A 27,520-nucleotide genomic window follows, 5' to 3' on the forward strand; every position below is an offset into this window, starting at 1 on the left:
GCTCGGGAGCTTCCTTGAGCTGGGTGAAGAAAATTTGCTTTGGCAGTAAGAGCTCTGACTCCTAAGCATGTAGCCGGCCCAGCAGAGTTGGTTTAGATGATTGTGGCTTCATGCTGGTGCTCTTGGCTCCTTCATGGATGCCGATGTTAGTAAGCCTCTCCTCCCAGCTGATGCAGGGGACCTATCTCAGACAGCATTGATAGTATCTCTTCAGAGCCTTGAGGTGGCATCTGTACATAGTCCAAGTTTCTGAGCCATATCGAAGAGTTTGGAAGCTGATGCCTCATACATGAGGACTGTGGTGTCACCAAGGATATCGCGATTGTTGAAGACTCTCATCTTTAGGCAATCAAAGGCAATGGATACAATGAACTGCAACACTATATTCCACACTCTATCCTTTTCCTTTTCATCCTAAGTGCTTTATGAATATTTTTCATTGTATCCCAGAACGTGACATTAATAAATCAAATCAAATAAAACAATGTTGAATCTCCGCACTGATGTCAGCCTTAGATGAGAGCTGCCTCCCCAGGTAGGGGAAATATTGCATATTTGGGAATGTTTCTCCTTTGATATGGATGGAGATAGAGATCAGATCTTGCCCTGGGGATTTGAGTTTTCTAGAAGTTGAGGCAGAGACTGATTCTTTAATATGCTTCTGCGAAGGTGTCAAGCATGGCTTCTGAGAGAACAGAGAAGGCAATGTAATTTGCACATTGAAGTTCCATAAGCAATGCCCATGTTGTTTTCTTCTCGGATTTCAACTGGTTGAGGCTAAAAGGTTTTCTGACCATCCTGTAAACAACGTCCACTCCACTGGGATGCTTGTTCTTGACAAGGTGAAGGATGGTGGCAATGAAGATGGACAAAAGAGCTTGTTTCAGTCTTATTGACTCAATCAGTTCGGATTATATTCACTGGAGTTTCGAAGAGTGAAAGAGGATCTCATAGAAACTTACAAAATTCTAACAGGGTTAGACAGGACAGATTCAGAAAGAATGTTCCCAATGGTGGGAGAGTCCAGAACTAAGAGTCATAGTTTAAAGATCGGGGTAAATCTTTTAAAACAGAGGCGAGAAGAAATTTCTTTACCGAGGGTGGCGAATGTGTGGAATTCGCTCGCACAGAAAGTAGTTGAGGCCAAAACATTGTCTGATTTCAAGAAGAAATTAGATATAGCTCTTGAGTCTAAAAGGATCAAGGGAAATGGCGGGGGGGCGGGGATCAGGATATTGAATTTGATGATCAGCCATGATTAAGATGAATGATGGAGTAGGCTCGAAGGGTTTTGTGGGCTACTCCTGCTACTAGTTTCTACTTCTGTTGGTGAAGACTGTTGTCAACATCTTGTCGTGGAGGAGTCAGAGAACATTAATGAATTTCTCTGAACTGCTGGCCTTTAGCAGGGTCTTTCATAGCACTTCCTGACTGAGTGAACCAAAAACCTTGGTCAGATCAATGAAGACCATGTAGAGTGTTTGACATTGCTCCTGGCATTCCTCTTAAAGATGTCAAGCAGTGAAAATCATGGCCACTGTTCCATAGTTTGGTCAGAAGCCACGCTGGCTTTCCAGAGGGAATACTTAAGAGACTGGGAGAAGGTAGCTAGTATGAAGTTGGGTGATGATCTTCCCAGTGATGGAGAATAGGGAAATTCCTGGGTAGTTTCTACAGTCCGCTTTGTCTCCTTTCTTGAACGTGGTGGTGAATGCAGCATCCCTGAGGTTGGCAGGAATTTCTCTGTCCCAGATTTTCAGGAACAGTTGATGGAGATGACTGGTAACCTCTTCTCCAAGTTTGAAAATCTCCACTAGAATCCTGTCCATTCCTGCAGCTTTTCCCCTCTTCATGTGTGGAATGTTGGTTTTGACTTTGTCCATGCTTGGTGCGAGTCAAAGATCATCTTTGATAGGAGTTGGGGGATTTCCTCATCTATGATTAAATCACAGTTTAGGAGCTCTTTGAAGTGCTCTCTCCATCGAAGGCTGATGTTTGCTCTGTCTCTAGGAAAGTACTAAGTTCCCTGATCTCAGCCCAGAACCAGCCTCAGTGTATTGACTCAAATCCAATTTTTCCTCAAGTGCCCCAGCATCAAGGAAAGGATGCTCATCTCTCTTACCTGGTTTGGTCTACAGGTGACCGTGTCTTACCAAGCCGCTCAGCTGTTTGAAAATAATTACTCAAAGCCAGCAGCTCACCATCCACCTCACCGAATTGTTAGGACGCAAGAGGCCCATCACATCTGCATCAGCCCGCAAGCAAGCATTGTGGTTTATAGTCTCAGTTTCCTGTCTTTTCCTCATAGCCCTGCACACTGTACTCATCTTGGGGATAATTGATGATGGCTGATAAACGTGGCCATACTAACGTCAAGAACAAACACAAAAAGTAATCCCAGTGACAACACTGCACTTTATTGTGCCATGTATCCATTTCCTCAAATTACCCCAGCCTCCTTCATTCAGAAACCTCCAGTCAAAAATGTAGATTCTAATTCCTTTTCTGAATGATACATAACAGTCCATTAAGACCAAACGGCTGGCTAACCTCAAATGGAACAGTGCAGCTTAGCTACAACTCAGCTCGGTACCCTGTGGCTCGTGTTGCATGAAGTTTTTTTTACATTAGATATTATGCCTGGCTTCAATGGAGTACAAAATTATGCTGCTCATGGCACCCAGGTCTTGGCATTTCTAATGTATTGTACATGAAGCATATTAAGAGATGGAACAGAAATGTGGTAATGTCCTACAGAAATGCAGGTTAAATCTAAACACAATCACCCAGCCAAAGAGAGAAAGAGACTGACTTTCATTTGAATATAACTGGGCAGAATCAAAGACCAATCTTTTCACAAAATGGCCATTTCTGGAGATGAATAAACATTCATTTTTAATGAAGGATTACAGTTTTTGTAACCTGCTTTATGTGTTTTTTTTTCCCAAACTACCTCTTCCCCTTAACTGCTCCCAGGATCCTTTGGCCAGTTTCCAGATGGTTTTAATTATAGCACTGGGATTGCACAGGGGCTGCAGCAGCTTGAGGCTCTTGTTAGGAGGGTCCTTTTATATAATCCGCTGGGGACACAATCAGCAAACAGCATCATACCTGACTCAGCCCAACACTCTAATTAGTAGCTCACGGCAACCGCCTCACCTGGCCCACTCAGTAACAAGGAAAATAAAACACATACACACACACTTGTGCTGCTAGTATTCACTAAACACAAGGAACTGCTGAAATTAGGGGTGACATGTGAGCAAGGCACACCTGCCCACAAGTGCTACCTAAAGACAACCAGCAACAAGTTCATTTCCCACAAGACGCCAATCCTCGGCTTAATTAAAAGGGAAGATGTGTATTTTTCTTTGCTGTGTTCCAGCACGATTCATCTAAAGAAACTGTCAACTGCCAAATGAAACTAGCCCTGGTGAGAATGTGTGATACTTCAGCTTCTTAAATAAATCCTGATGTACCTGGCACCAGTTATCTACTACACGCAAGAGAAGAGACAGAGGCAGTAGCAGCTGGAGATATATTCAACCTAAGTTTCTTGCCTCAACTAAACAATGTATTCTTTTTCCTTTCTTGAAGGAATTCACTTGGTCTGGGATCCAGTCCCACAGGTATCTACATCCCTCTGATATTTTTGCTAAGGTGGTCATTCCTTGCATGTGACTTTTAATGGTGACTGCTGGAAGTTATTCAACCAAGCCATCAAAGCTAAACTGGATACTGTTCCCACTCAGCATATGTAGTTGGAATCACAGAATGGTTACACAGTGCAGAAGGCCATTCAGTCCATTATGTCTCTGTTGGTTCTCTGCAAGAGCAACTTACTTTGTCCCACTCCACTACCATTTCCTTCAACTTTTCTCTCCTCGGATTCCAATCCAGTTCCCGAGAAAACCATGATTGAACCTGCCTTCAGTAAACTTACAGGCAGTGCATTTCAGATCCTAACCTCTCACTAAACAAAGAAGTTTTTCCTCACGCTGCCAATGTTTCTTTTGCCAATCACTAAATCAGGGTCCTCTGGCTTTTCTGCCAACGGGAATAACTTCTCTCAACCTGCTCTGTTTAACCCATCACAATTTCAAATACCTCTATCAAATCTCATCTCAAAGGTGCTGGATGGGGTCGGGCCTATCAAGTGGGCTGCTTTGCCCTGGATGGTTTAGAGCTTCTTGGGTGTTGTTGTTAATCTGCTCTGCAGTGTTAATTAAGGGAAGAAAGTTGGCCAGGACAGTGGGTAGTGCAACAGGTTCAATGATGTTCACTAGAACCAAAGGAGGAAGGAAGCAGGCCTTGATTTAAATGTTTAAGTCACAGGATGACACCTCCAACTATGTAGTGCTGCTAGAATTACATTGTGCATCAGCATGGATCATGAACTCAAGTCCTGGTGAGGAATTTGAACCCCAACTGTGTGATATTGAGACACATGGATCAGAATGACTCCTGCTTTCATAGAATCTCTACAGTGCAGAAGGAGACTATTCAGCCTATCAGGTCTGCACCAGCTCTCTGATAGTATCTTACCAAGGAACTCTTCCTGTAACCCCACATATTTATCCTGCTAATTCCTTAACCTATGTATGTTGGGACACTAAGGGCAATTTAGCATGACAATCCAACTAACCTGCACGTCATTGGACCGTGGGAAGAATACTGGAGCACCCAGAAAAAACCCACATAGACACAGGGAAAATGTTCAAATTCAACACAGACAATTACCCAAAACTGAAAGTGAACCCAGGCCCTGGGTGCTGTGAGGCAGCAGTGCTAATCTCTGTGCCACCGTGCTGCTCTTTTTATTTAGTTTTTAATCACCGATCTGACGTAACTGATTTCATACCAGCAAGGGAACACAAAATTGAAAGATTGATAGATAGAGCTACTGAAAACTCTGTGTGTAAGTGTGCGTGTGTGAGAGAAAGAGAGGAGGAACCAGCCCCAACAAAACTGTCCGTTTTAAAAACCTGACATGTACTTGAGGCCATACTTAAAGCCCGGTTGATGGGCTGAAGTACAAAGGGGGCAGATGACCAGTAAGAATCAACATTGCTTTGGAGGAAGGAAATGTGGTGGAGCTGAGGAGGAGGTGAGGAGAACAATAGTTAAGAAGAAAACGGAAGCGGATAAGAAAAAACTCCACTTCTCATCGGGACACTTGTATTGAAGCTTTCAGAAGACTCAGTCTGACTTCCTTCTCTCCTTCTGCCCATTGCCTCGTCAATGCAAAACAGGCTCAGCTCACCTGCGTCATTTTGTCCACAGAGACTGGGATTCCATCAATAGTCAGTGGAGGAAGGTCAGAATTAATCTCCTGAGGCGCTGGGGCATGCTCTGCCAACGCTGACTCCAGGTCTTCCAGGATCATGCTTTTATACTTGCGTACCTGTGGGAAAGGCAGAGGTTTTAGGTAAACAATCTGCAGGGTGGCGACCGAGGGAACCGGCGCTAGGCAACAGCCTCCTCCAGGTGCTCCACAGCAACAAGCTGCACCAGCAAAACATGGTCGCATCTGCTGCTGCGATTCAGAGGGAAGGTGATGAGGGAGGAGAGGGAGGTTACTAACCAGGAATTGGAAACAAAGTCACCATAATTACCACCAGAGTACTGAACAACCACGTCAGTGTTTCAAGGACAAACATCTCCAAGGAGGGATGGTCACATATCCCCCAGTGCTGTATTTTGTTAGTGGATTTGCACGAGATGGTGCATTGCACACAAGCAACCAACTGTCACACTTGGTTAGCCAACATGGGTTTAGATTCTAATCCCGATACAACATGAGGAGTCACAAAAGGGGTAGAGGTGTGTGGGGTGTATACCCCCTTCCCCACAGGGCAGACTGAGTCAGTCTAAGAGGAAACCCAAACAGAGCCCAAGAGAAATTCCTCAATCTTGGCCGTGAGTTGCCCCCACCCCACCATCCACCACAGTCTCTCAAAAAAGGAAACAAAAAATGATTACTAACAGTGATGGGTTCACATGATGAGAAAGTATGCATAATGGAGCAGTACTAAATGGAAGGTCCTATGAGAGATGGGGGGGAAAAAAATTAAAGATATTGGGACTTCTAAACTGAAGCTGTACTTGAAAGACAGACTGCCAAATGGCGAGGAACAGCAGCAATTTACTCTATCTATAGAGAAAATCAAAGAAAAGATAATAAACTGCCTTTGACACAGGTTAAAATAGCCAATCGTCCCATGCTTTGTTACAGCCCGAACACTAACCTTCACCACAACCCAATTAATAGAAAAGCCAGGTGTGTGTTTTAAAAGCAGATGCCGGCTTGATCTCCCCAGGGGAATACCTTAACAAGTAAATTCACATCTACCTGCACATTCGCCAACACAATCCTACCCATCACCAACAACATCTTGCACAGTTTCTCTGAAATGCATTGTAATGCAATCCCTCCGTAGGGAATAAATTCTCCCCCCGGCAGCGCAGCGTGGGGGCTCTCAGTCACCCACGCTTATACAGCCCCCAGCCCTGCCATTCACAATTGGGCCACCTGATCACTGGATGCATTTTCAGTGGAAATTCAACCCTCACCCCTGGATTTATAACAGCTTGTCCCAATGACAGATGGGAAGTGGTTATCCAGGAGTCGGCTCAAAGATCCAAACGGTTTCGCAGCATGAAGCGTCACACATTGGCTACCTGCCCCTCCAAGTTCTAAGTTCAGAGTTAATGATGACAGATTGGAATTGCTCCACTGGATATTATGAAGCATTAATGTCCCTGGGCTATGGATAATAGTGGGGGGGGGAGGATTAACTATTTAAAGTGGAGCAGAGGCAGAGGCAAGAAAGGTATCATCTGTGATTCCATAAGACCTTAGACATATTTCTTAAGACTAATGACAAACACTCAGCCACGTGAGATACTTGGTTCTTGACCCATGCAACTGTACCCCAGCAATATCTTCTGGAGAGGAGCTGCAGTAGGGCACACAGAAAAGCAGATGTACTGGACGTTCTCCTCTCAATCCTTCCCTGCATAACTTTGAAAGATGAGCGGAGAACTGGCTCTGAGGCTTCTGCAAGTTACTCAAATTAGGTGCAAGGAGGCACGTGATGTTGGCTTTGAATGGTCATGGGGAGGGAGCAGCAGGTACTGAAACTTGCCGAATGTCTCCTCCATTGAATCCCTACGTGCAGGAGGCAGCCATTCCACCCATCAAGTCTGCACCAACCTCCTGTGGAGGAAGCCAGGTGAGGCTCTGTCAATACTAGTTAGGAACATCTTTAAGATGAAGCCAACATTTATTTACAGGTGTGCTTACATCAGTTTGATCTATAGATATGTACTGGAACTGGCAGGGCAGGGTCTTACAGAAACTCAGCCCAATCCAGAAGGACAGGTATCTGCAACCAAATCACTGACCCATCAGCTGTCTTGCCAGGGGTTACAGAGCCTAAAATGGCATGCACACACACACAGGTGCACACATGACTTACCACATTCTCAAGAGGAGCAGCTCCAAACACTTTGAAAACTGGGTTTGGTTTGGAGGGCGAGATACACAGCACGATGGCCTGCTGTCCAACTCTGGTTGTATATTCATCTAAGGTGGCCCGTAATTTCCTGAAAGAGAGAGAGAGAACAGAAAAACAGAAGCTCTGATGAGATGATGAAAGGCTGTTTTCATAACAAAGAACCCAACACAGGGTTCATTTGGGCTACTGGCAGTACCGCAGGCATACGGGTGTGAAGGACATAGATTTGGTGCCTCCCAATAGTGGCCTCGACCCAAATATTTTGGACAATCCCAAATTGTACAAACCGTGGTCCTCAATTCCCTAACCCAACATGCCCAGAGCATTCTGCCAAATAAGGTAAATTGGTTCAGCCCCTGGTTCAGCTCCACTCTCCTGCTACCCTAACGGCAATAATAAAAAGCTGGTTTAACACTAACTAAATTACACCAAATGAATCTTTTACAGCCAATGTGTTTAACAAGAGATCACAGGTAGGAGGAAGAATCTAATGGGTCTGGATCTTGGGCCATAATACTACAGATTTTAGTGGCCCAAAAGACCAATATGAGAGTACGCAGTGCTCTTCTCAGTTAGTCAGCCCTGGTTAATACCTGCATACTGTAAAAAATTTGGAGCTTTTAGTCAAGCAACAATATTGATTTGAAGGGGTACCTCTGTCATATTGAAGAGTGTTCAATCAAGCCTCAAATGCCATGCAAAACATTTCATCTGGGTATAGCAGGAATTAGATGCAGAATTAAAGGCCCCTATACTGTGCTCATATTATACTGTGTCTAAAGCATGGGGCTCTCCCAACGGCTCTGTTAATAAACGTACTGCCCTGTGCGGTACTCAGGCATGAAGGTCAGGAAAGTCCAGGGTTTGATCCACAGTCTGTGCCGAGTTGGCTGATCTCTGCCAGAGCTCTGGTGGGCTGTTATAATTGAGCTCATTGTCCCAATGCTAGGAGTAAGAAAAACAACCAAGGCTATTGAGCATGGGCCTGGTTGTTAGGAGGCGGTGGTACAGTTTAATCTGTGAGGCCCACCATCATAGCCTGCTGACACTCACCAGGAGAAACATGCCCGTTTTGAGGGAGCATGAAAAGGAGTGGAAAAAAAGAATGGATGAAATGAAACTGTTACAAACAAAAAAAAGGTGATTTTAAAATGAAGCATCGCAGGTGGAAAACACACAAACAACTGGCACAGGGAGCTGTTTGGAAAATAAAACTCAGACCTCCAGAGAAATTGTGGATGTCATATTGTGTTGTGTAGTTTATCTAGTGGTACATTAAATACATATGAATAGATATCCCTCAATCAGAGGCAAATAAAATTAGAATTGGGATATATATTTTGAGTAGCATCAGGGCAGATTAATCAGCAAACTGATCAACCATTGATACAAAGCTCAACAGACGGATCAGCTCTCCTCCACCACCAGCTGCGAACAGTGAGGTACCTCACACCAAATTGTTTCAAAGAGACCCCCTGCCATTTCCTTATTTACAGCCCTCGGTGTCAGTGGTAGAGAGTGCAAAACTTTTCTGTCTAAGCTCTCAGTGTTATGTACTCCCGGGCTCGACAATAGATGTAGAGTGAAACTCCCTCCACTCTAACAATGTGACTTAACCTCAGAAGATCAACTCACTCAGTTACAGACGTGGATTTGAAGCTGGGGTCTTTCCGATGCACGGCCAGGCTCTGGGCAGTGTATTTACTAACTACACCAATGGGGCTGCTTTGAAAAGAAAAGTGAAATTCTACATCAGCTTTTTTTTAAGCAATCAATCAATCAAATAAGAAAAGGTCACTGGGCCAATCAAGACATATCAGCTCTACATACAGTCATCTAGCTGTACTCCACATAATCTCAGTGCTTCATGCTGTTATTACTTTGAAGGGCAGATTATCCTCAATATTTCTCTCGTATCAAATGAAAAAATCTTTTCTTAATTTTCGTTCCAAATTTATTTTACATTAATTTGCGCTCAGCACTAGATCAGCCCTGGTCTAATTGAATAGGCTAGAGGGGCTGAATGGCACACTTCTGTCCGTCTGGGACTATTTTCTTCTGTGGGTTTTGAAATAATGAGTCCACATTTTCACTTAACCTACTCTATTTATTTCAGTATTTTCCATTGCTCAGTGAGACTCCACCCACGCCCTCCCCACCTCCTAAACTATCATCTTCCTCGATTTCAGAAATCACCCTCGTCTAACTGTTTCTTGCGGCTCATCCCCATTACAAGTGGGATCAGTTCTTTTCGCTCTATCCTGGACCCTCGTCTACACAGTTACACTTTACTTGGGAGCTGGTGCTCTGGGCTGGGTTTCCTTGGCCATGGAGTGCAGTCTCACCGTAGCAAGCGTGTCTGCTGCCTTTTGCGTATAGATGGATTGGACTCAAAGGCGTGGGGCCGCTTCCTTTTCTTGCCTGTTGCCACGGCAGCAGCTGCCGCCATCCCCACCGGACCTGAAAGCAGAGATTTGAGAAGTAACCCATCGAAAAGCATCCTTGAAGCCATTAGTGACTGTGCCTGACTTTGGGCACTGACCGCATAAATCGATCCCACGTTGGCCTGAATTCTCAGCACTAAAATTCCCAACATAAACAACAAAAAAAAGCAAAAAACAATACCAAAGGCCAACTGAGTTGGAGTTAAAATGATTCTTTGTTCCCACTTTTCTCTAGTTTTGGTTAAACAACCTCCCCCAGTCACCACAAAGTTTTGGTTTGAAATCAGAAATGCCTTCATCTGCAACAAGCAACTCTGTCCCTGCAGATGGGAACAGTGGCAACGGTACAGCGAGGCAGATTGGAACAAAGAAAGATATACATTTACATAGCACCTTTCACAACCTCAGCTCATCACAAAGCCACTCACAGCCCATGAAGTATTTTGCAGTATAGTCACTGTTGTAGCATAGGGAATTCAGGAGCCAGACCATGGAGGTCAGGGACAATCTGTTGCAAACTGGGACTTTCCACAATTGTCTTCAACATCCTTGCTTTTGGAGGGGGTGGGGGGGAATTCCAGCCAGGATTCCCACTCTGCATCACTTATCCACCAACGTCTGTTGGAAAGGGCTGTGCATAAGCATTGGGAGGAGGACGAGATTGGCATTGGTTCCATACCGATGCCCACACTCGTGATCCAGAACCAATGACTGGGCACTTGCTACGGTAACAGTGAATGCAGAGTATGAATCATAGAATGGTTACAGCACCCTCAGGATGGGAGAGGCCCTGTGGTCTACTTGCATTTTAGAAAGGCATCTGATCAGGTTCCACATGGCAAACTGGTCAGAAAAGCAACAGTCCATGGGATCCGGGGGAATCCAGTTTGGAACCAAAATTGGCTCAGTGACAGGAAGCAAAGAGAACGGTTGATGAATGTTTTTGTGGATGGAAAGTGGTTTCCAGTAACATTCCAGAATTCAGTGTTGGGTCCTCTACTGTTTGTTATATATATTAATGATTTGAACTTAAACATGGGCGGCATGATTGAGAAATTTGCAGATGCTGGGAGAAATTTGCTGTGTAGTTCACAGTGAATAGGGTGGTTGTCAACTCCAGAATGGTATCAACTGTTTGGCAGAAAAATGGCAAACGAAATTCAATCTGGAGAAGTGTGAGGTGATGCATCTGGGAAGGACAAACAAAGCAAAGGAATCCTCAACAATCAGGAAGATATTGAGAGGGGTTGAGGAAGGGAGAGATCTTGGAGTGTATGTCTACACGTCCTTGAAGGTGGCACGAAAGGTGACAAAGAAGGCGTATGGAATGTTTTTCTTCATTGCATGAGCTATACAATACAAAAGCCAGACGTAGTGCTGGAACTGTATAAAATGCTGGTTAGGCCACAGTTGGGGTTTTACGTACAGTTATGGTCACCACATTACAGGAAGGACATTGCTCTAGAATGAGTACAGATGAGATTTACAAGTAATGTTGTCAGGCTGAAAATTTGCAGCAGAGGAGAGATTGAATAGCTGGGGTTATTTTCTTTACAACAGAAGAGACTGAGACGTGACTTGGTTAAAGTGTAAGAAGTTATGAAGGGTCTAGAAAGAATAGAGAGGGAAGTCTTGTTTCCCATGGTGGAGTGGTCAATTACAGGGGCACAATTTTAAGGTAATTAGTAGAAGGATCAGAGCGGGTATTTGTAAAAGTGATTTTGCCCAGAGGGCGTAAGGCATCTGGAATTCACCGCCCAAATCAGTGGTTGAGGCAGACATGCTGAATTCATTCACACCTGAAGTGCTGTAACCTGTAAGTATACGGACTGTGTGCTGGAAGGTGGGATTAGAATGATGGCTGGTTGTTTTCTTCAAAGCCAGCACAGACACGACGGGCTGAATGATCTCTTTCTATGAAGTAACCTTGCTGTGATTCGAAACGCTAGTTTAACAGGCAGAAAACGACATTTTAGAAAACCAAATCCAATTTTATTTAAAGGAACTTTAAAGGCAGTGCTGACTCCCAGAATCTGATATTCTTTGTGATGCCTAGCCAACTGATACAAAATTGCGACACAGAAAGCAAGTTCAGTTTTCTGATGGCTCTCCACCACCCTCTGCTGGTTCAACCATCAACTGCACCCTCTGCGCCACTATTTCTCAAGCAATATTATTCTGTTCCCTGCCCTAGCCATATACTTCTGATCAAAGCGTGTCTGGTATTTCATTCATGTAGCTATTTTTCCATTTGTGAAGCTAAAAAAGGCTGTGCGCTAACAAATGACTAGCCATTTTGGGGAAGGAACAGTTTTATAGCCCATTATTTTTAAGTTATTGCTGTAATAGAGGAAACACAGCAGCCAATTTACATACACAAGTTCCCACAACTAGCAACTAAATAAATGATCAAATAATTTGTTCTGCATTAAGTGAAGAATAAATAGTGGTCAGGATCCATCCCCTGTTCTCCGAAATAACATTGTGGGGCCTTTTATGTCCATCTGAGAAGGCAGACCTGGTTTGAATCTCTGACAGTGCAGCACTCCCCCAGTGGGAATGCCAGCCTGGATAACGGGTTCAAGTCTGTGGAGTTGGACTTGAACGCACAATCTTTTAATTAAGGGGCAAAAATGCTACCAACTGAGGTAAGTACCAGAGAATGGCAGATACCAGTGAAACTGTACTCTAGCAGGGAATCAGTGACAGGTACAGTAGATCTCATAGTCATATCATAGGATCTATAGCATGGAGACAGGCCCTTAGGCCCAAACTAGTTCATGCCAACCATAAAGCCCATCTAAGCTAATCCCATTTGCCTGCATAGAATCCCAACAGTGCAGAAAGAGGCCATTCAATCCAGAGTCTGCACTGACAACAGTCCCACCCAGCCCCTATCCCACTAACCTACACATCTTGGGCCACTAAGAGGCAATTTAGCATTGATAATTCATCTAACTTGCACATCTTTGGGCTGTGGGAGAAAACCAGAGCACCTGGAGGAAACCCACACAGACATGGGGAGAATGTGCAAACTCCACATAGCCATTGGAAAAAAAAGGAAGTGGTAGAAATAAAACAGCATGTCAGTGCAATACAAAAAAAATGGGGTTTAAAATCACTGGCACAGAAGTGAAACCGGTCTAAATGGTTACACCCATCAGCTTCCATCCTCTCCATCCCCACCTGGAATCTGAAGTCTCACCTGCTGCAGCAAGATGGGCTGTGACCTCATCTGTGATGGTCGAATTTAAGATGTCAGAATCGTCAAAGGAGGTCTCCTCAGGGGATGAAGGCGAGTCATCTTCTCCACTCAAGACCGCATGGTCTGTGTATGTGGCTACGTGCACCTGTTGGACCTGCTGGGCAACTGCGTGAGCCTCAATAGTCGTCATGTGCTCGTGGTTTTGAGTTGCTCCGTGTCCTTCCATCAAACAGTACTTCTATGGACATAGAAATAGGGTGGTGCGGAGCGGGACGCATGAGGAAAGCCGTTAACAGCAAGAACAGAATGAAAATCTTGGCAAAACTTAAAAGATAATCTAAAATGATGTCTGTAACAGTTAAAATTAACTCATTCACAGCCTTTAGCACAATGACCTCTCTGCTTGTCACTAGGAACCATCTTGCAATAGTCCCATCATAGATAATGAACACTCTCTATATCTCTATCATACACACTCATTAAAAATGTAATTAGCTCTTGAGACTGATTTGGGGTTTTATTACATGCCTGGGTAGGGTCTGTATAGTTTCTTCAATAAACCAAAGGAGTTATTGTTGTATGGTGGGTGAGGAAACCAATTGTCAAATGCCTGAGTGTTAGCTCCAGTAGACTTCTCATTAACACTCACCATGTAAGTAAACTGTTGAGCAACAAAAGTAAAACCAGCAGCAAAAGATAGGATTAAAGGAAGTGTGTGATCATCAAACTTATCCAGTAAGTTACTCAGCCATAGAAATAATGAGGGACATGTATTCCAAAAGGTCTATGTTTAATTCGCTGATCTCATTCAGGACAACAGAACTGACCGTGCAACTTAAGGAAGAACCATGCATTTACTTAGCACCTCGGGACATCCCAAAAAGCTTTACAACCCACATTTCTTTAGTCAGTCAGTGAATTAAGGAGGATAGAAAATTAGCTTTAAAGATTACATAAAATTAGATTATAAAAATTGTTGTTACTCATCAGTGTCTTCCAGTAGCCAGAATGTATTCACTTTTTACTCAGGGGGTACTGATTCAAGGTGTGATACATTGGGGTGAGTTTACATTTCAGGGTAAGGTAGAAGGAGCTTTTTTCTCTGAACATAGATCAGTCATGGAATATGGGTGCCCACACTGTCTCCATACCTCAGTTGCTCTTTGGATAAAATTTGCTGAGCCATTTAAAAAAAAATCCTGTCCATTTCTGCTGCTTTTTGTTGTTGAATATTTTAAATGATGAGTTTAAACAGTGCAATTTCAAGGCAAAGCTTGGCGCAATTGCTCCCAAAGTTAAAATTCTACCTCAGTGACTTTTAGATATGAAGGAAGCAATCATTTACCAAATTGGCCATCATGAGATATTCAGAAACTGGTCAAGCTCTACCCGCCATGGAACATTTGGTATCGGATCAGATCCCAACGCTCGACAGTATCAAAACAATATGTAACAGAAGCTATGCAGCTTCGAGGTAGGTTTACTCAAGGGTTGATTGCACGCCCCTCTGAGGAGCCAGTGACAGAAGGATGGGAGCATCTCGATACCGCATCTCATCAGACTTCAGTGATCATTCTTTACTTGCGTGCAAGAGATGCAAAAGAAGGATGAGTGCACTTTGAAGTGTATACATGTTGTGTCATAAAGCCGCTGTTCTTTTTATTCTGGGAATCATCAGCAAGGGCAACATTTTATTGCCTATCCCCAGTCACCTTTGAGGCAATATCGATAGACCTTCTACTTAAATGACTGGTCCACATGGTGAAAGTACTCCCAAAGTACTGTTAATTAGGGAGCACCAGTACTTTAACCTAGTGTCGATGAAGCAACAACTGACATATGTTCAAGACAGCCTGCTACTTAAAGTGGATTGTAGAATTGATGTCACCAAGCAAACCCCTGATATAATCTGAAGATCATGACTTTGGGATAGGTTGTTGAGGAAGCATGGCAAAGTTGCTACAGTGCAGCTTGTTGATAAAACACACTGCAGCCAGATATGAAACTCCACCAAAGCTGCTCAGCTGTGAATTCATCTGCTTTGGTTACTTGCTCACCAAGTATACAAGCATGAGAAAAAATTGAGGTTACACATGAGACGCAAATCCCTTTGATGGTGGTGTGTGTGGAGAAACTTGAGCAAATGCAAGATACTGCTCTGTTGATTCCTTTCAAGCTTAGACAAAAATCCTCTAAAGGAGTGAACCTCTGTTAAACATTCCAGGGAGCACTATTAAAGTATCCTCTATATGTGAGAATCAGAACCAAAACAATTGAAGGAAGGTGGGTGCAGTAAACCCTGGTAACAGTTTTAACTTCAGTGAGAGGTGGCCCAGTCTTGTAAAGATGCGGCTTTTCTTCTAGGTGTTTTAAGCAATAGATATCAACTGTATTGATACTACAATCACTCATAAGGTGTTTCCCCAAAGTTGCCCGGGAACATCTATTCTTAGGTGTGAGTAACTCAATTTAAAGTAACCCAGCAACAAAGCCAAGACTTCAACGTTGGAAAAGTTTTTTGGTCTCTGAAGGATTAAGGGATATGAGAAATGGGCAGGGAAAAGAGAACGGAAGCCCAAGTTTGGCCATGATTATATTGTATGGTGGAGAACACTCAAAGGGCCATATGGTACCCACCTGCTTCTATTTCTTGTGGTGTTATTATAGTCTATTCATGTACAAATCCCTCCAAAAACCAACATTTACCAGTCTTCCACTGTTTAAGAATATTCTGCTTTTCCATTCTTTATTAAAAAAGTGAATAATTTCAGTCTTCCCCACATTATATCCCATCTGACTTCTTCATGCACAATCACTTAAACAGTCATTCTCTGAAATCTCTTACACCTTTCTCACAGTTTAATCTCCCACCTAGCTTTGTATTGTTAGAAGATCTCATCAGAGTCATTGTTGTAAGTTGTAAATCGTTGAGTCCCAAGCACTAGTCATTGTGATGCTCCAATTGTTACGCTCTGAAAATGACCCATTTATTTCTGTTTGTGAAGCAATCCTCAATCCATGCTTAGCCCCAAACCCGTGAGCCTAATCTTATGCCAAATGCTTGTGCATTATAGAAACATAGAAAAACTGCAGCACAATACAGGCCCTTTGGCCCACAAAGATGTGTCGAACATGTCCCTACCTTAGAGGTTACTAGGCTCACCTATAATCCTCTCTTACTAAGTTCCATGTACTTATCTAAAAGTCTCTTAAAAGACCTTATCGAATCCGCCTCCACCACCATTGCCGGCAGCCCATTCCACGCACTACCACTCTGAGTGAAAAACTTACCTGACATCTCCTCTGTACCTACTCCCCAGCATCTTAAAACTGCTGTGTGTGTGTGTGTGTGTGTGTGTGTGTGTTTGTTTGTGTGTGTGTTGGGGGGTGGGGGCAACCATTTCAGCCCTGGGAAAAAGCCTTCTTAATTATCTTAATTAATGCCTTAAAATCCACCTGTACTATATCCACTGGTTTACCCTTACCCACCCTGCTAGCTACAACCTCAAAAGCTCTGAATGGACTCCCCCTGCTGTTCCTCCTCAGACCTACAAATTTTCACTTTTCAACTACATATCCAATTCCTTTTGAAAGTTACTACTAAATCTACCAAACTCTTTCAGGTAGTGCATTTCAAATCATTACTCACGGAGTAAAAAAAATTCTTCTAATTTCTGCCCTGGATTTTTTAAACAAACTAGTTTAAAACAGTACTGACCCTCGTGCCAGTGGAATCAGTTTCACTCCACCCTTGCTTACCAAATGCCCATTATCACATTTGGAATATTGTGTTCAGTTCTGGCCACCTATTATAAGAAGGATGTGGAAACATTGGAGAGAGTGCGGAGATTTATCAGGATCCTGCCTGGTTTGGAGGGTAGTCTTATGAGGAAAGATTGAGTCAGCTGGGGCTTTTCTGTTTAGAGCAAAGGACGATGAGAGGCAACTTAATAGAGGTTTATGAGATGATAAGAAGGATTGATAGACTGGACTTGCACAGGCTATTTCCTCAGGTGAATGTAGCTGTTACTAGGGGGCATAACTATAAGGTTCATGGTGGGAGATATAGGAGGGATGTCCAAGGTAGATTCTTTACTCAGAGAGTGGTTGGGGTGTGGAATAGACTGCCTGCTGTGATAGTGGAGTCAGACACTTTAGGAACTTTCAAGCTATTATTGGATAGGCACATGGAGCACTCCAGAATTACAGGGAGGGGATAGCTTGATCTTGGGATTGGACATAGCTCGGCACAACACTGAGGGCCGAAGAGCCTGTACTGTGCAGTAACGTTCAATGTCTCTATTATATTCAAGTAATTTGGACAAGGAGGGAAAAAGAACAAACTCATCTTCATGTACTGGTACTGCCTTTCATGCTGTTAATAAATTACTTTAATGTCAGGTCAAACACAGCAGCCAATTTACACACAGCAAGGTTCCAAAAACTGCGAGAGAGATAAATAATGTGTAGTTGCTGAAATTTGTATTTTGTTTCTTCATTCAGGGAAGGTGGAGATTGCTGGCATGGCTAGTATTTACTGCCAACCCATAACTGCTCCTGAGCCACCTTCTCAAAACCACTGCAGTCAGTGGTGAAGCTATTTTCATAGCACTGTTACAGAGGGAATTCAAGGATTTTAACTCAGTTTTGATAAAGGAATAATGATATAGTTTCAAGTCAGCAGACGTGTGTGACTTAGTGGGAACTTGAAGATGGTTGAGCTCCTACGTGAATGCAACCTTTGGGCAGCAGTTTCATCACAGCACCAGAGACCTGGGTTCAATTCCCACCTTGGGTCACTATCTGTGCAGAGTCTGCACGTTCTCTCCATGTCTTCGTGCGTTACCCCAGGCGCTCCTGTTTCCTCCCACAGTCCAAAAGACATGCAGGTTAGGTGCACCGGCCGCGCTAAATTCTCCCTCAGTGTATCCAGGCAGGCGCCAGAGTGTGGCAACCAGGGGAATTTCACAGTAACTTCATTGCACTGCTAATGTAAGCCAACGTGTGACTTCATTAGTGTGACACTAATAAATAAACTTTGAAACTTATTTTGTCATGTGATAGACATCATGGTTTGGAAGGTGCTGAACCCTTGAATTGCTACAGTGCGTCTGGTAGATGGTACACATTGTTGCCACTTTCTGCTGGTTTTAGTGGCAGGAGCAAATATTTAAGGTAATGGATAGGATATTGTACAGGCTGTTTGGTCCTCCATTATACTGAATCTCTTGGATGAAGAGAGCTGCACTCACCCAGTTAAGAGAATATTCCATCACACCCATGACTTATGCCCCATGGACAGGTAGGGAGTTTGACAAATCAGGTGGTGAGTCACACACTACAGAATACTCAGCTTTTGACCTACTTTACTTGCCATAGTATTAACGATGCTAATGCCACTGAATATAATGGGGAAGTGATCTGACTATTTCTTGTTGCAGATGGTCACTGTGACACAGATGTTACTAGCCATTTACCAGTCCAAGCCTTGATGCTGTCCAGATTTTGCCACATGCAGACAGATTATTTTGTACGAGTTACTAAAAGAATTGTACATCGTGTAACTGTCAGGGAGCATCTTGCTTCTGATCTTATGGAGGGAAGATCAGCACTGGAGATATTTGATGATATACCAGGGGATCTCCCTTCATTCCACCGCTCCCCCTCCCCCCCCCCCCCTTCCAAGTGTCACAGGATTTATATACCCATCTGAACATGCAGGAATTTGGTTTAAAATACAGCAATTTTTACAATTCACATTCTCTCAGTATTGTACTGTTAACCTATATCTTTCTTCAATGGAGAAAGCTACAACCTTTCAGAAGCAAGTGATGCCAGAACTAAGAGGTTCTATACAGATCCAATAAGCACATCATGCCAAACATCCCTTTATTTACTCTTTTAGCCATCTGTGCCCATATGGTACCTTCAATACCATGCACTTTAAATTCTTCCATGGAAATTTCTTGAAAGGATTCCATTCAGTTAATTAAAAATTTGCACTTACTATCCCAGATTAGCCAGTACCTTTATAAATATTCACAACCCTTTTTATGGTTTCCAGCAGTTCCCTTCTATTGATCAGAGATTAACTGGCTCGTAATTCCACAATACCCACTTCCCAATTTACGGTCAACACTTTTGCTACTTCTGAGCCTGAAGCCATATCAACCATGTCCCATTAACTCTTTGAATATGATAATAAATATTAGATGTTCCTCCACACTTTCATGTGGCACTCTGACCCTACATCATCCTTCAACTACTGGTTAAAATTCTTGACAATCATTTACTTGTACATATCCTTCATCTTTAAATGGTCTCACCCCTTATAACTACCCTCTCACTTCAGATATTTAAAAACTTTGCAGTTACGCATCAGTTTTCTCCCATACATCTAAATGTGTGCACTCCAAGAAAAAGCAGTCAAGGATCTTCAAAGCCCAAGCAGGGGGAGGATAGCAAGGATGCTATAAACAGGATCAAAAATATTTTTAAGACTTTCTCCCACCATTTAAAAATATTATTGTACACAAACTGATTCAAAAGCATTTTCTTTAAAAAAAATATTGTTTGGAGTATTCAAGATAACCAGGGTTTGAGAGCTACAGAAGTTAACACAATCACCGAACAATGTAGATTAGAACATGCTTCAAGCAGTTTATATAAAAATTACAATGTTTACAGAAATGAAAAAATATTTTAAAAAATGCAGATAAATCTTCCAATTTAACCCTTAAAAAAACAAAAAAAGGCATCAATCTATAATGCCTGCAAAGCCAGGGCTCAATTTTTAAGTTATAAAATGCAACATGCTTAGCCTGATAATCCCTCGATTCTGTAGAATTGCACACAATCTATGGGATTTGTTATTGATTATTAATACATAAAAGCCCAGCGATTACTAGGAATTCTTTGAATTGCAGAAGGCTGTTTTAAAAACTTGACCCTGGGACCCATTTTGAGTGGAAATATTTAAGGAGTTACAGGAACAAACCCTGAGGCACTAATTCTTATTCTTCCTTAAATAAATAATTCGCAGCAGACCCCCAGAGAGTGCAGGGCCCAGGCCGCAGGATTGAGGATCTGCTCCTGGCTCTGCTGCCTGTTCAACCCTCACGAGTTTTATTCCCCCCTCCCACACACAGAGACACACAACTCCTTTTCTTCCCTCCCTCTTAGTCCCGCCAAAATCCAGCCCTGCTAACGGGCAGGCCTACTGCGGCCTAGGCCCTCTGAGCTCCGCATCTAAGCTCTTCCCCGCCGCGCAAAAGCCACTCCTGGGACTCTTTCTCGCTCTTTTATGAAGTAAAACACCCGTTTCGGCGACCGGGCGGCGTTTGGGGTCCGATTTGCGACTGCGCCAGGGCTGAAATTTGGAGAATGCGCGGTGAGCACTAACCTCAGAGCGGCTGCGCCGATGGCCTGGAACTCGGTGTGTGTGTGCCTGCGCTGCCAGCTCCAGCCCTGCCCCTCCCCCACCCCGTCTGCGCGCGCATCCGCTGACGTAACCTCCCTCGCTCCGTACCCACGTACGCACGCCCCCCTCGCCCGACGTGACGACGCGCAGGATGACGTCCTGCCCCCCCCCCCACAGTCTGGTCCACGCACCGCGCATGCTCAGTGCCTTTGGAACCGGCCAGAGGTTCAGGTTGTCCCTCCAGGGTTGTGGGTTCAAATCCTAGTGGGAATACAAATTGATAAATCTGGAATCTAAAATTAGTATCGGTAATGGTAATTGTTATGAAAACTTATCCAGTTCACGAATGTCCTTTTGGGAAGGAAATCTGCCATCTCCGCCTTTGGGCTAAGATCAAGTGTAGTATTGACATGCTGTGCTTGGTTGAAGTCATTAGGTTACATTTTATCTTCATTTGAAGCAATTTTTAAAAGCGGCATCTCGGCCTTTTGGCTAAGATCAAGTGCAGTATCGACATGCTGTGCTTTGTTGAAGTCATTAGGTTACGTTTTAGCTTCGTTTGAAGTAACTTTTAAAAGCGGCATCTCGGCCTTTTGGCTAAGATGCAAGTAGAACATAGGTACAGGCCCTTCAGCCCTCAGTGTTGTGCTGAGCTTTGTCTGAAACCAAGATCAAGCTATCCCACTCCCTATCATTCTGCTGTGCTCCATGTGCTTATCCAATAACCACTTGAAAGTTCCCAAAGTGTCCAACTCCACTATCACAACAGGCAGTCCATTCCACACCCAACCACACTCTGAGTAAAGAACGTACCTCGGACATCCCTCCTATATCTCCCACCAAGAACCTTACAGTTATGCCAAATGAGATCAAGCCTTGGAGGAGGAGTTATGCCTACTCCAATCAGCTTGGATCATGTAGATCAAGCCCAAGACAGGAGGTAAGAGCGTTGACTTATCAGTTTGGATTGGGAATGTCTCAACTTGTTGAGACTCTGAATTGGACTTGATTTGATTGAATTGGAATAAATACAAAAAAAATTAGGGATAGGTAACAAATTTAGCCCTGAGCTGCTCATACTCTCTCAGCAGAACTTCTTAGTCTTAGCCTCAATTTAGTCTTGTCGGTACCTGGCATAGTTGCTCAGTGGTCAAAGCTGCTGCCTCACAGTGTCAGGGACCCAGATTCAATTCTCCCACAGTGCAAAAGATGTGAGGGTTTGGTGCATTAGCCAGCCTAAATTCTCCCTCAGCGAACCTGAACAGGCACCAGACTGAGGTGACTCGGGGATTTTCATAATAATTTAACTGCAGTGTTGATGTATGCTTACTTGTGACATGAATAAATAAACTTTAAAACCCACATGTAACACGGCAGTCTGATATTTCACCTCCACTCCACAAGTTCCTCTTCAGCCCAGTGGAGGTGTCTTTAACTCTGGCACCAGGCAGACATGATGTGGAGATGCTGGTGCTGGATGGGGGTAAACTCAGTAAGAAGTCTCACAACAGCCGGTTAAAGTCCAACAGGTTTATTTGGTAGCAAAAGCCATTTGCTTTCGGAGGGCTTGTTGCTCCTTCAGCAGGCAACACAGCCTTTGGGACTCACACCCTGGGTTGTCCCATACTATATTGTCCCCTACTACAACTACAATCCTCCCCATCTGAATGGCTCCCTCCACTGGAGTGCTTTGGTCCACTTATCCATCCTGCAGCCCCTGCTGTCGTCCAGACAAGTTGCAAAACCTAAAACCCGTTGGACAATGGGGCTGCCTTCTTCATTGCTACCTTCCGGGTCCCCATTCCTCCTCACTTGCAGTCACACCCTCTTGTCCTTAATCATGTCCAAAGATGCAGCCAGACCTGCTGAGTATTCCCAGTACTTTGTTCTTATTTCAGATTTCCATTATCCACGGCATGTTACTTTGATATTTATAGCCCCTAGTTTTGGTTTCTTCCACAATTGGCAACATCTTCAAGAAAGGGAACAGAGATAGCCCGGGAAATTACCGACCGGTGAGTCTGACCTCAGTGGTTGGTAAGCTGATGGAGAGGCTTCTGAGGGACAAGATTTATGAGCATTTGGAGAGGTTTAGCATGATCAGAAATTGTCAGCATTGTTTTGTCAAGGGCAGGTCGTGCCTTACGAGCCTAGTTGAGTTCTTCAAAAATGTGACTGAACACATTGACGAAGGAAGAGCAGTGGACGTGGTGTACATGGATTTCAGCAAGGCGTTTGATAAGGTCCCCCATGCAAGACTTCTTGAGAAGGTGAGAGGGCATGGGATCCAAGGGGCTTTGGCCTTGTGGATCGAGAACTGGCTTGCCTGCAGAAGGCAGAGAGTGGTTGTGGATTTGTCTTTTTCTGCATGGAGGTCAGTCACCAGTGGAGTGCCCCAGGGATCTGTTCTAGGACCCTTGCTGTTTGTCATTTTCATAAATGACCTAGATGAGGATGTGGAGGGATGGGTTAGTAAGTTGGCCGATGACACGAAGGTCAGTGGTGTTGTGGATGGTCTGGAAGGATGTCAGAAGTTGCAGCAGGACATAAATAGGATGCAAGACTGGGCGGAGAAGTGGCAGATGGACTTCAACGCAGATAAATGTGTAGTGGTCCATTTTGGCAGGACCAATGGGATGAACGAGTACACTATCAAGGGCAGGAGTCTTAGCAGTGTTGAAGAGCAGAAGGATCTTGGGGTCCGGGTCCACAGGACTCTTAAATTGGCCTCGCAGGTGGAGGATGTGGTCAAGAAGGCGTATGGTGTACTGGCTTTCGTTAATCGAGGGATTGAGTTTAGGAGTCGGGAGGTAATGCTGCAACTTTATAAGTCCCTTGTCAGGCCCCACTTGGAGTACTGTGCGCAGTTCTGGTCGCCTCACTATAGGAAGGACGTAGAAGCTATTGAAAGGGTACAGAGGAGATTTACAAGGATGTTGCCTGGACTGGGAGGCATGCCTTATGAAGATAGGTTGAGGGAGCTGGGACTGTTCTCCCTGGAGAGACGAAGGTTGAGAGGCGACCTGAAAGAGGTTTATAAAATGTTGAGAGGAATAGATAGGGTGGATTCTCAGAGGCTATTTCCCCGGGTTGAAATGGTCGCTATGAGAGGACACAGATTTAAGGTGCAGGGAAGCAAGTACAGAGGAGATGTTAGGGGTAAGTTTTTCACTCAGAGGGTGGTGAGTGAATGGAATCGGCTGCCGTCAGTGGTGATGGAGGCGAACTCGCTGGGGTCTTTTAAAAGACTTCTGGATGAGTATATGGGATTTAATGGGATTGGGGGTTATAGATAGGTCTATGGATTGGTAGGTATTGATGTGATCGGCGCAACTTGTGGGCCGAAGGGCCTGTTTGTGCTGTAGTGTTCTATGTTCTATCTTCTCTATCTACTCTTTGAAACTGTTTCATAATCTTAAAGATCTCCATCAGGACACCCCCGCCCACCCCCCAATCATTTCTTTTCTAGAAACATAAGCTCCCACTCTTTGCTGGTAATTCTTAGTTTTGGCATCATTCTAGTATTTCTTCTTTGACACTTGTTTAGTTCCTCCATAATATGGAGACCAGAACTATTCATAGTATTCTCTATGAGTGATGTTACCAGGGTTCATAGAATCATAGAATGCCTACAGTGCAGAAAGAGGCATATGGCCCATCAAGTCTGCACCAACTCTGTGATGGACCATCCCATCCAGGCCCTATCCTTGCATGCCATTAATCCCCCTAACCTACACATCCTGGGACACTAAAGAGCAATTGAACTTGACCAATCAACCTAACCTGCACATCTTTGGTGTGTGGGAGGAAACTGCAGCACCCAGAGGAGTGCTGACACAGATACAGGAGAATGTGCAAACTCACAGAGACAGTCATGCAAGGCCAAAATTAAACCCTGATCCATATGCTGTGAGGCAGCAGTGCCAAAGCTTTGCCACCATACCATCCCTATATAAGTTCAATAATTTTGTATTACAATTCAATCAAATTCAAACAATGACGAGATGGTGTACAGGAAAGAGATAGAGAATCTGGTGAACTGGTGCAACAACAATAGTCTCTCCCTCACTGTCAACAAAATGAAGGAGATAGTCATCAATTTCAGGAAGCTTGGCGGAGGGCATGACCGTGTCCACATCAATGGGGATGCAATAGAAATGGTCGAGAGCTTCATGTTTTTAGGTGTCAGATCACCAACAACCTGTCCTGGTCCCTTCATGCCGACAGTATAGTTGAGAATGCCCGCCAATGCATCTACTTTCTCAGAAGACTAAGAAAATTTGGCATGTCCATTTCAACTCTCACCAACATCCACAGGTGCACCATAAAAAGCATTCTTTCTGGTTGTATCACAGCTTAGTATGCTCTGTCTAAGACTGCAAGAAGCTACAAAGGGTCATGAGTGAAACCCAGTCCATCACCCAAACCAGCCTCCCATCCATTGACACTGTTTATACTTCCTCCTCAGAAAAGCAGCCAGCATAATCAAGGACCCCACACACCCTGTACATACTTCTTTCCACCTTCTTCCATCAGGAAAAGATACAAAAGTCTGAGATTAAGTACCAACCAAATCAGAAACAGTATCTTCCCTGCTGCCATCAGACTTTCAAATAGATCTACCTGTCATTAAGTTGATCTTTCTCTACAGCCTAGCTATGACTATAACACTATATTCTGCACTCTCTCATTTCCTTCCCTTTGCACAATATGCTTTGTATTGCGTGCAAGAAACAATACTTTTCTCTGTATACTAATACATGTGACAATAATAAATCAAGTCAAGTCAAAGTCAATCCCTGTGGAAATGAATCCCAGTGCTTTGTTATTTTTCTGGCCTTATTAACCTGCATCACTATTTTTAGTGAATAGTTTATTTCTATGCCAAGTTCCCTCTGCTCACCTGTCCTATTTAGATATTTATTTTCCAGGGAGAAAGTGGTCTCTTTATTCTTCCACCAAAATGCATCACCTTACACACGTCTATTGAAACTCGTTTGCCAATTACACACCCATTCTTCAATTTTACTAATGACATTTTTCTCATTATTATTGTATTTTGTTATAGTTTCAAAATATTTTTATTTCCTAGTCACAAGTGACTAAACATCAAAAGTACTTCATTGGCTGTAAGGAGCTTGCAGGCATACGGTGGTCATGAAAAGCACAGTAAATGCATGTCTTTTGATATTAGCAATGCCTGGCCAATGCTGAAGAGGAACATGTCTGCTTTAAAGGCATAATGCTAAGCCCCTTTGTTTCCAGTGTTAATTACATTTAAACTCCCTGTTCTGAGATGTAAGCACACAGGGACAGCACATTCAAAGATTTGCCTCTTTCTTGCTACTCTGCTTCTAAAGAGGCATTGTCATATCTGGAAAGCTGTGAAGTGGCATTTAAATTAGACAAATTGAATATTCTTTGTGACAATTAAGTTCTTTAGAGCTTGCAGAGAAATAATGGAGGTCATAGAATTATAGAAAGTCTATATCAGAATACTGCAAAAGAATTTGTATATTGCATACGTTATGAGGCTGTAGACTTACAGGCTACATTCCAAGCTTTAAGTGGAATACTAAATCAGCAGCCTTCAACGTCATTAATTGTCATTTTCTTCTGGTGAATGTTAAGCTGATTTGGAGATCAGAAAACTCTCACATTGATCTTACCAGATCTCTTACACTTTTCTCTGACACTCTGCTATTCTGCTCTGTGGCCTCTGGACCCATCATTTGTTTCTATACTTTCCTTAGTAACAACTCCTCTTGGCTTACCCAGTCCTGCCCTCCCTCCACTCTATCAGGCGGCATGTGGCACAGCAGTTTGCACTGCTGCCTTGCAGTGCCGGGGCCCAGTTTGATACCCGGCAATGGTCACTGTCTGTGCAGAGTCTGCACATTCTCCCCGTATCTATGTGGGTTTCCTCCAGGTGCTCCGGTTTCCTCCCACAGTCCGAATGACGTACTGGTTAGGTGCATTGGCCATGCTAAATTCTCCTTCAGTGTACCTGAACAGGAGCCAGAGTGTGTTGACTACAGGATTTTCACAGTAACTTCGCTGCAGTGTTAATGTGAGCCTACTTGTGACACTAATAAATTCACTTTAATCTCTCTCTTTTGTTCTTTTTCTGCTCCATTTTCTCTGTTTCTGCACTTAAAAAGTGGCCCATTGCCACCACCTTCCAATTCTATTGAAAGGTCACAGATTGAAACTTGAACTCTTGTTTCCTCCTTCACAGATGCTTGCTGCCCTGCTGAGTGTTCTCAGCCTTTCCTGTTGCCTGGAAATGTGCTGGAAACTGATTTCCTCACTATTTCCTCACAAAAAGAGAGTTGAACAAGTATTACTCAGGTTTTCATGAGCAGGCAGGAACTTAAAGCTTTATGGGTATAAAGAAAGGTGGTAGTTAGACCACACCTGAAATACTGTGAATAGTTTTGGTCCCCTTCTCAAAGGAAAGATATACTGGCATTGGAGGCAGTCCAGAGAAGGTTCATGAGATTGATCTTAGAACATAACATAAGAACATAAGAAATAGGAGCAGGAGTCGTCCCAACTAGCCCTTCGAGCCTGCCCCGCCATTCAATAAGATCATGGCTGATCTGTCGTGGCTCAGTTCCACATTCCCGCCCTCTCCCCATAACCCTTAATCCCCTCTCTTATCAAAAACCCATCAACCCGCGTCTTAAAAATATTTAGCGAGGTAGCCTCCACCACTTCAACGGGCAGAGAATTCCAGAGATTCACCACCCTTTGAGTGAAGAAGTTCCTCCTTAACTCCGTTCTAAACCGCCCCCCCTTTTATCTTGAGGCTGTGCCCCCTAGTCCTACTATCCTTTCTGAGCGGGAAGAGTCTCTTCACCTCTATCCTATCCATCCCATTCATCATCTTATACGTCTCAATGAGATCTCCCCTCATTCTTCTAAACTC

At 43.7% G+C, this 27,520-nt stretch overlaps 1 protein-coding gene across 5 annotated transcripts in view; it reads right to left on the reverse strand.

Annotated features, from left to right (window-relative positions):
• nrf1 (nuclear respiratory factor 1) overlaps positions 1-20,645 on the reverse strand; it is a 68,302-nt gene extending 47,657 nt beyond the window's left edge. For 3 of the 5 annotated variants that reach the window (XM_080207636.1, XM_080207634.1, XM_080207637.1), the window contains exons 1-6: positions 20,572-20,645; positions 13,170-13,407; positions 9,866-9,980; positions 9,156-9,245; positions 7,482-7,608; positions 5,264-5,404 (exon numbers count right to left, since the gene is read on the reverse strand). In XM_080207636.1, coding sequence (XP_080063762.1) covers positions 5,264-5,404; positions 7,482-7,608; positions 9,156-9,245; positions 9,866-9,980; positions 13,170-13,395 — 699 coding nt within the window. In that variant the 5' untranslated portion in view covers positions 13,396-13,407; positions 20,572-20,645. The remainder of the gene's footprint in view (positions 1-5,263; positions 5,405-7,481; positions 7,609-9,155; positions 9,246-9,865; positions 9,981-13,169; positions 13,408-20,571) is intronic. The other 2 variants (XM_080207638.1, XM_080207635.1) reach the window with 1 other exon arrangement.
• Between the last annotated feature and the right edge of the window lie 6,875 nt (positions 20,646-27,520).

Source organism: Carcharhinus amblyrhynchos, chromosome 19 (assembly GCF_965287045.1).
Source record: "Carcharhinus amblyrhynchos chromosome 19, sCarAmb.v2.hapA, whole genome shotgun sequence".
In the NCBI taxonomy this organism is placed as follows: Eukaryota; Metazoa; Chordata; class Chondrichthyes; order Carcharhiniformes; family Carcharhinidae; genus Carcharhinus; species Carcharhinus amblyrhynchos.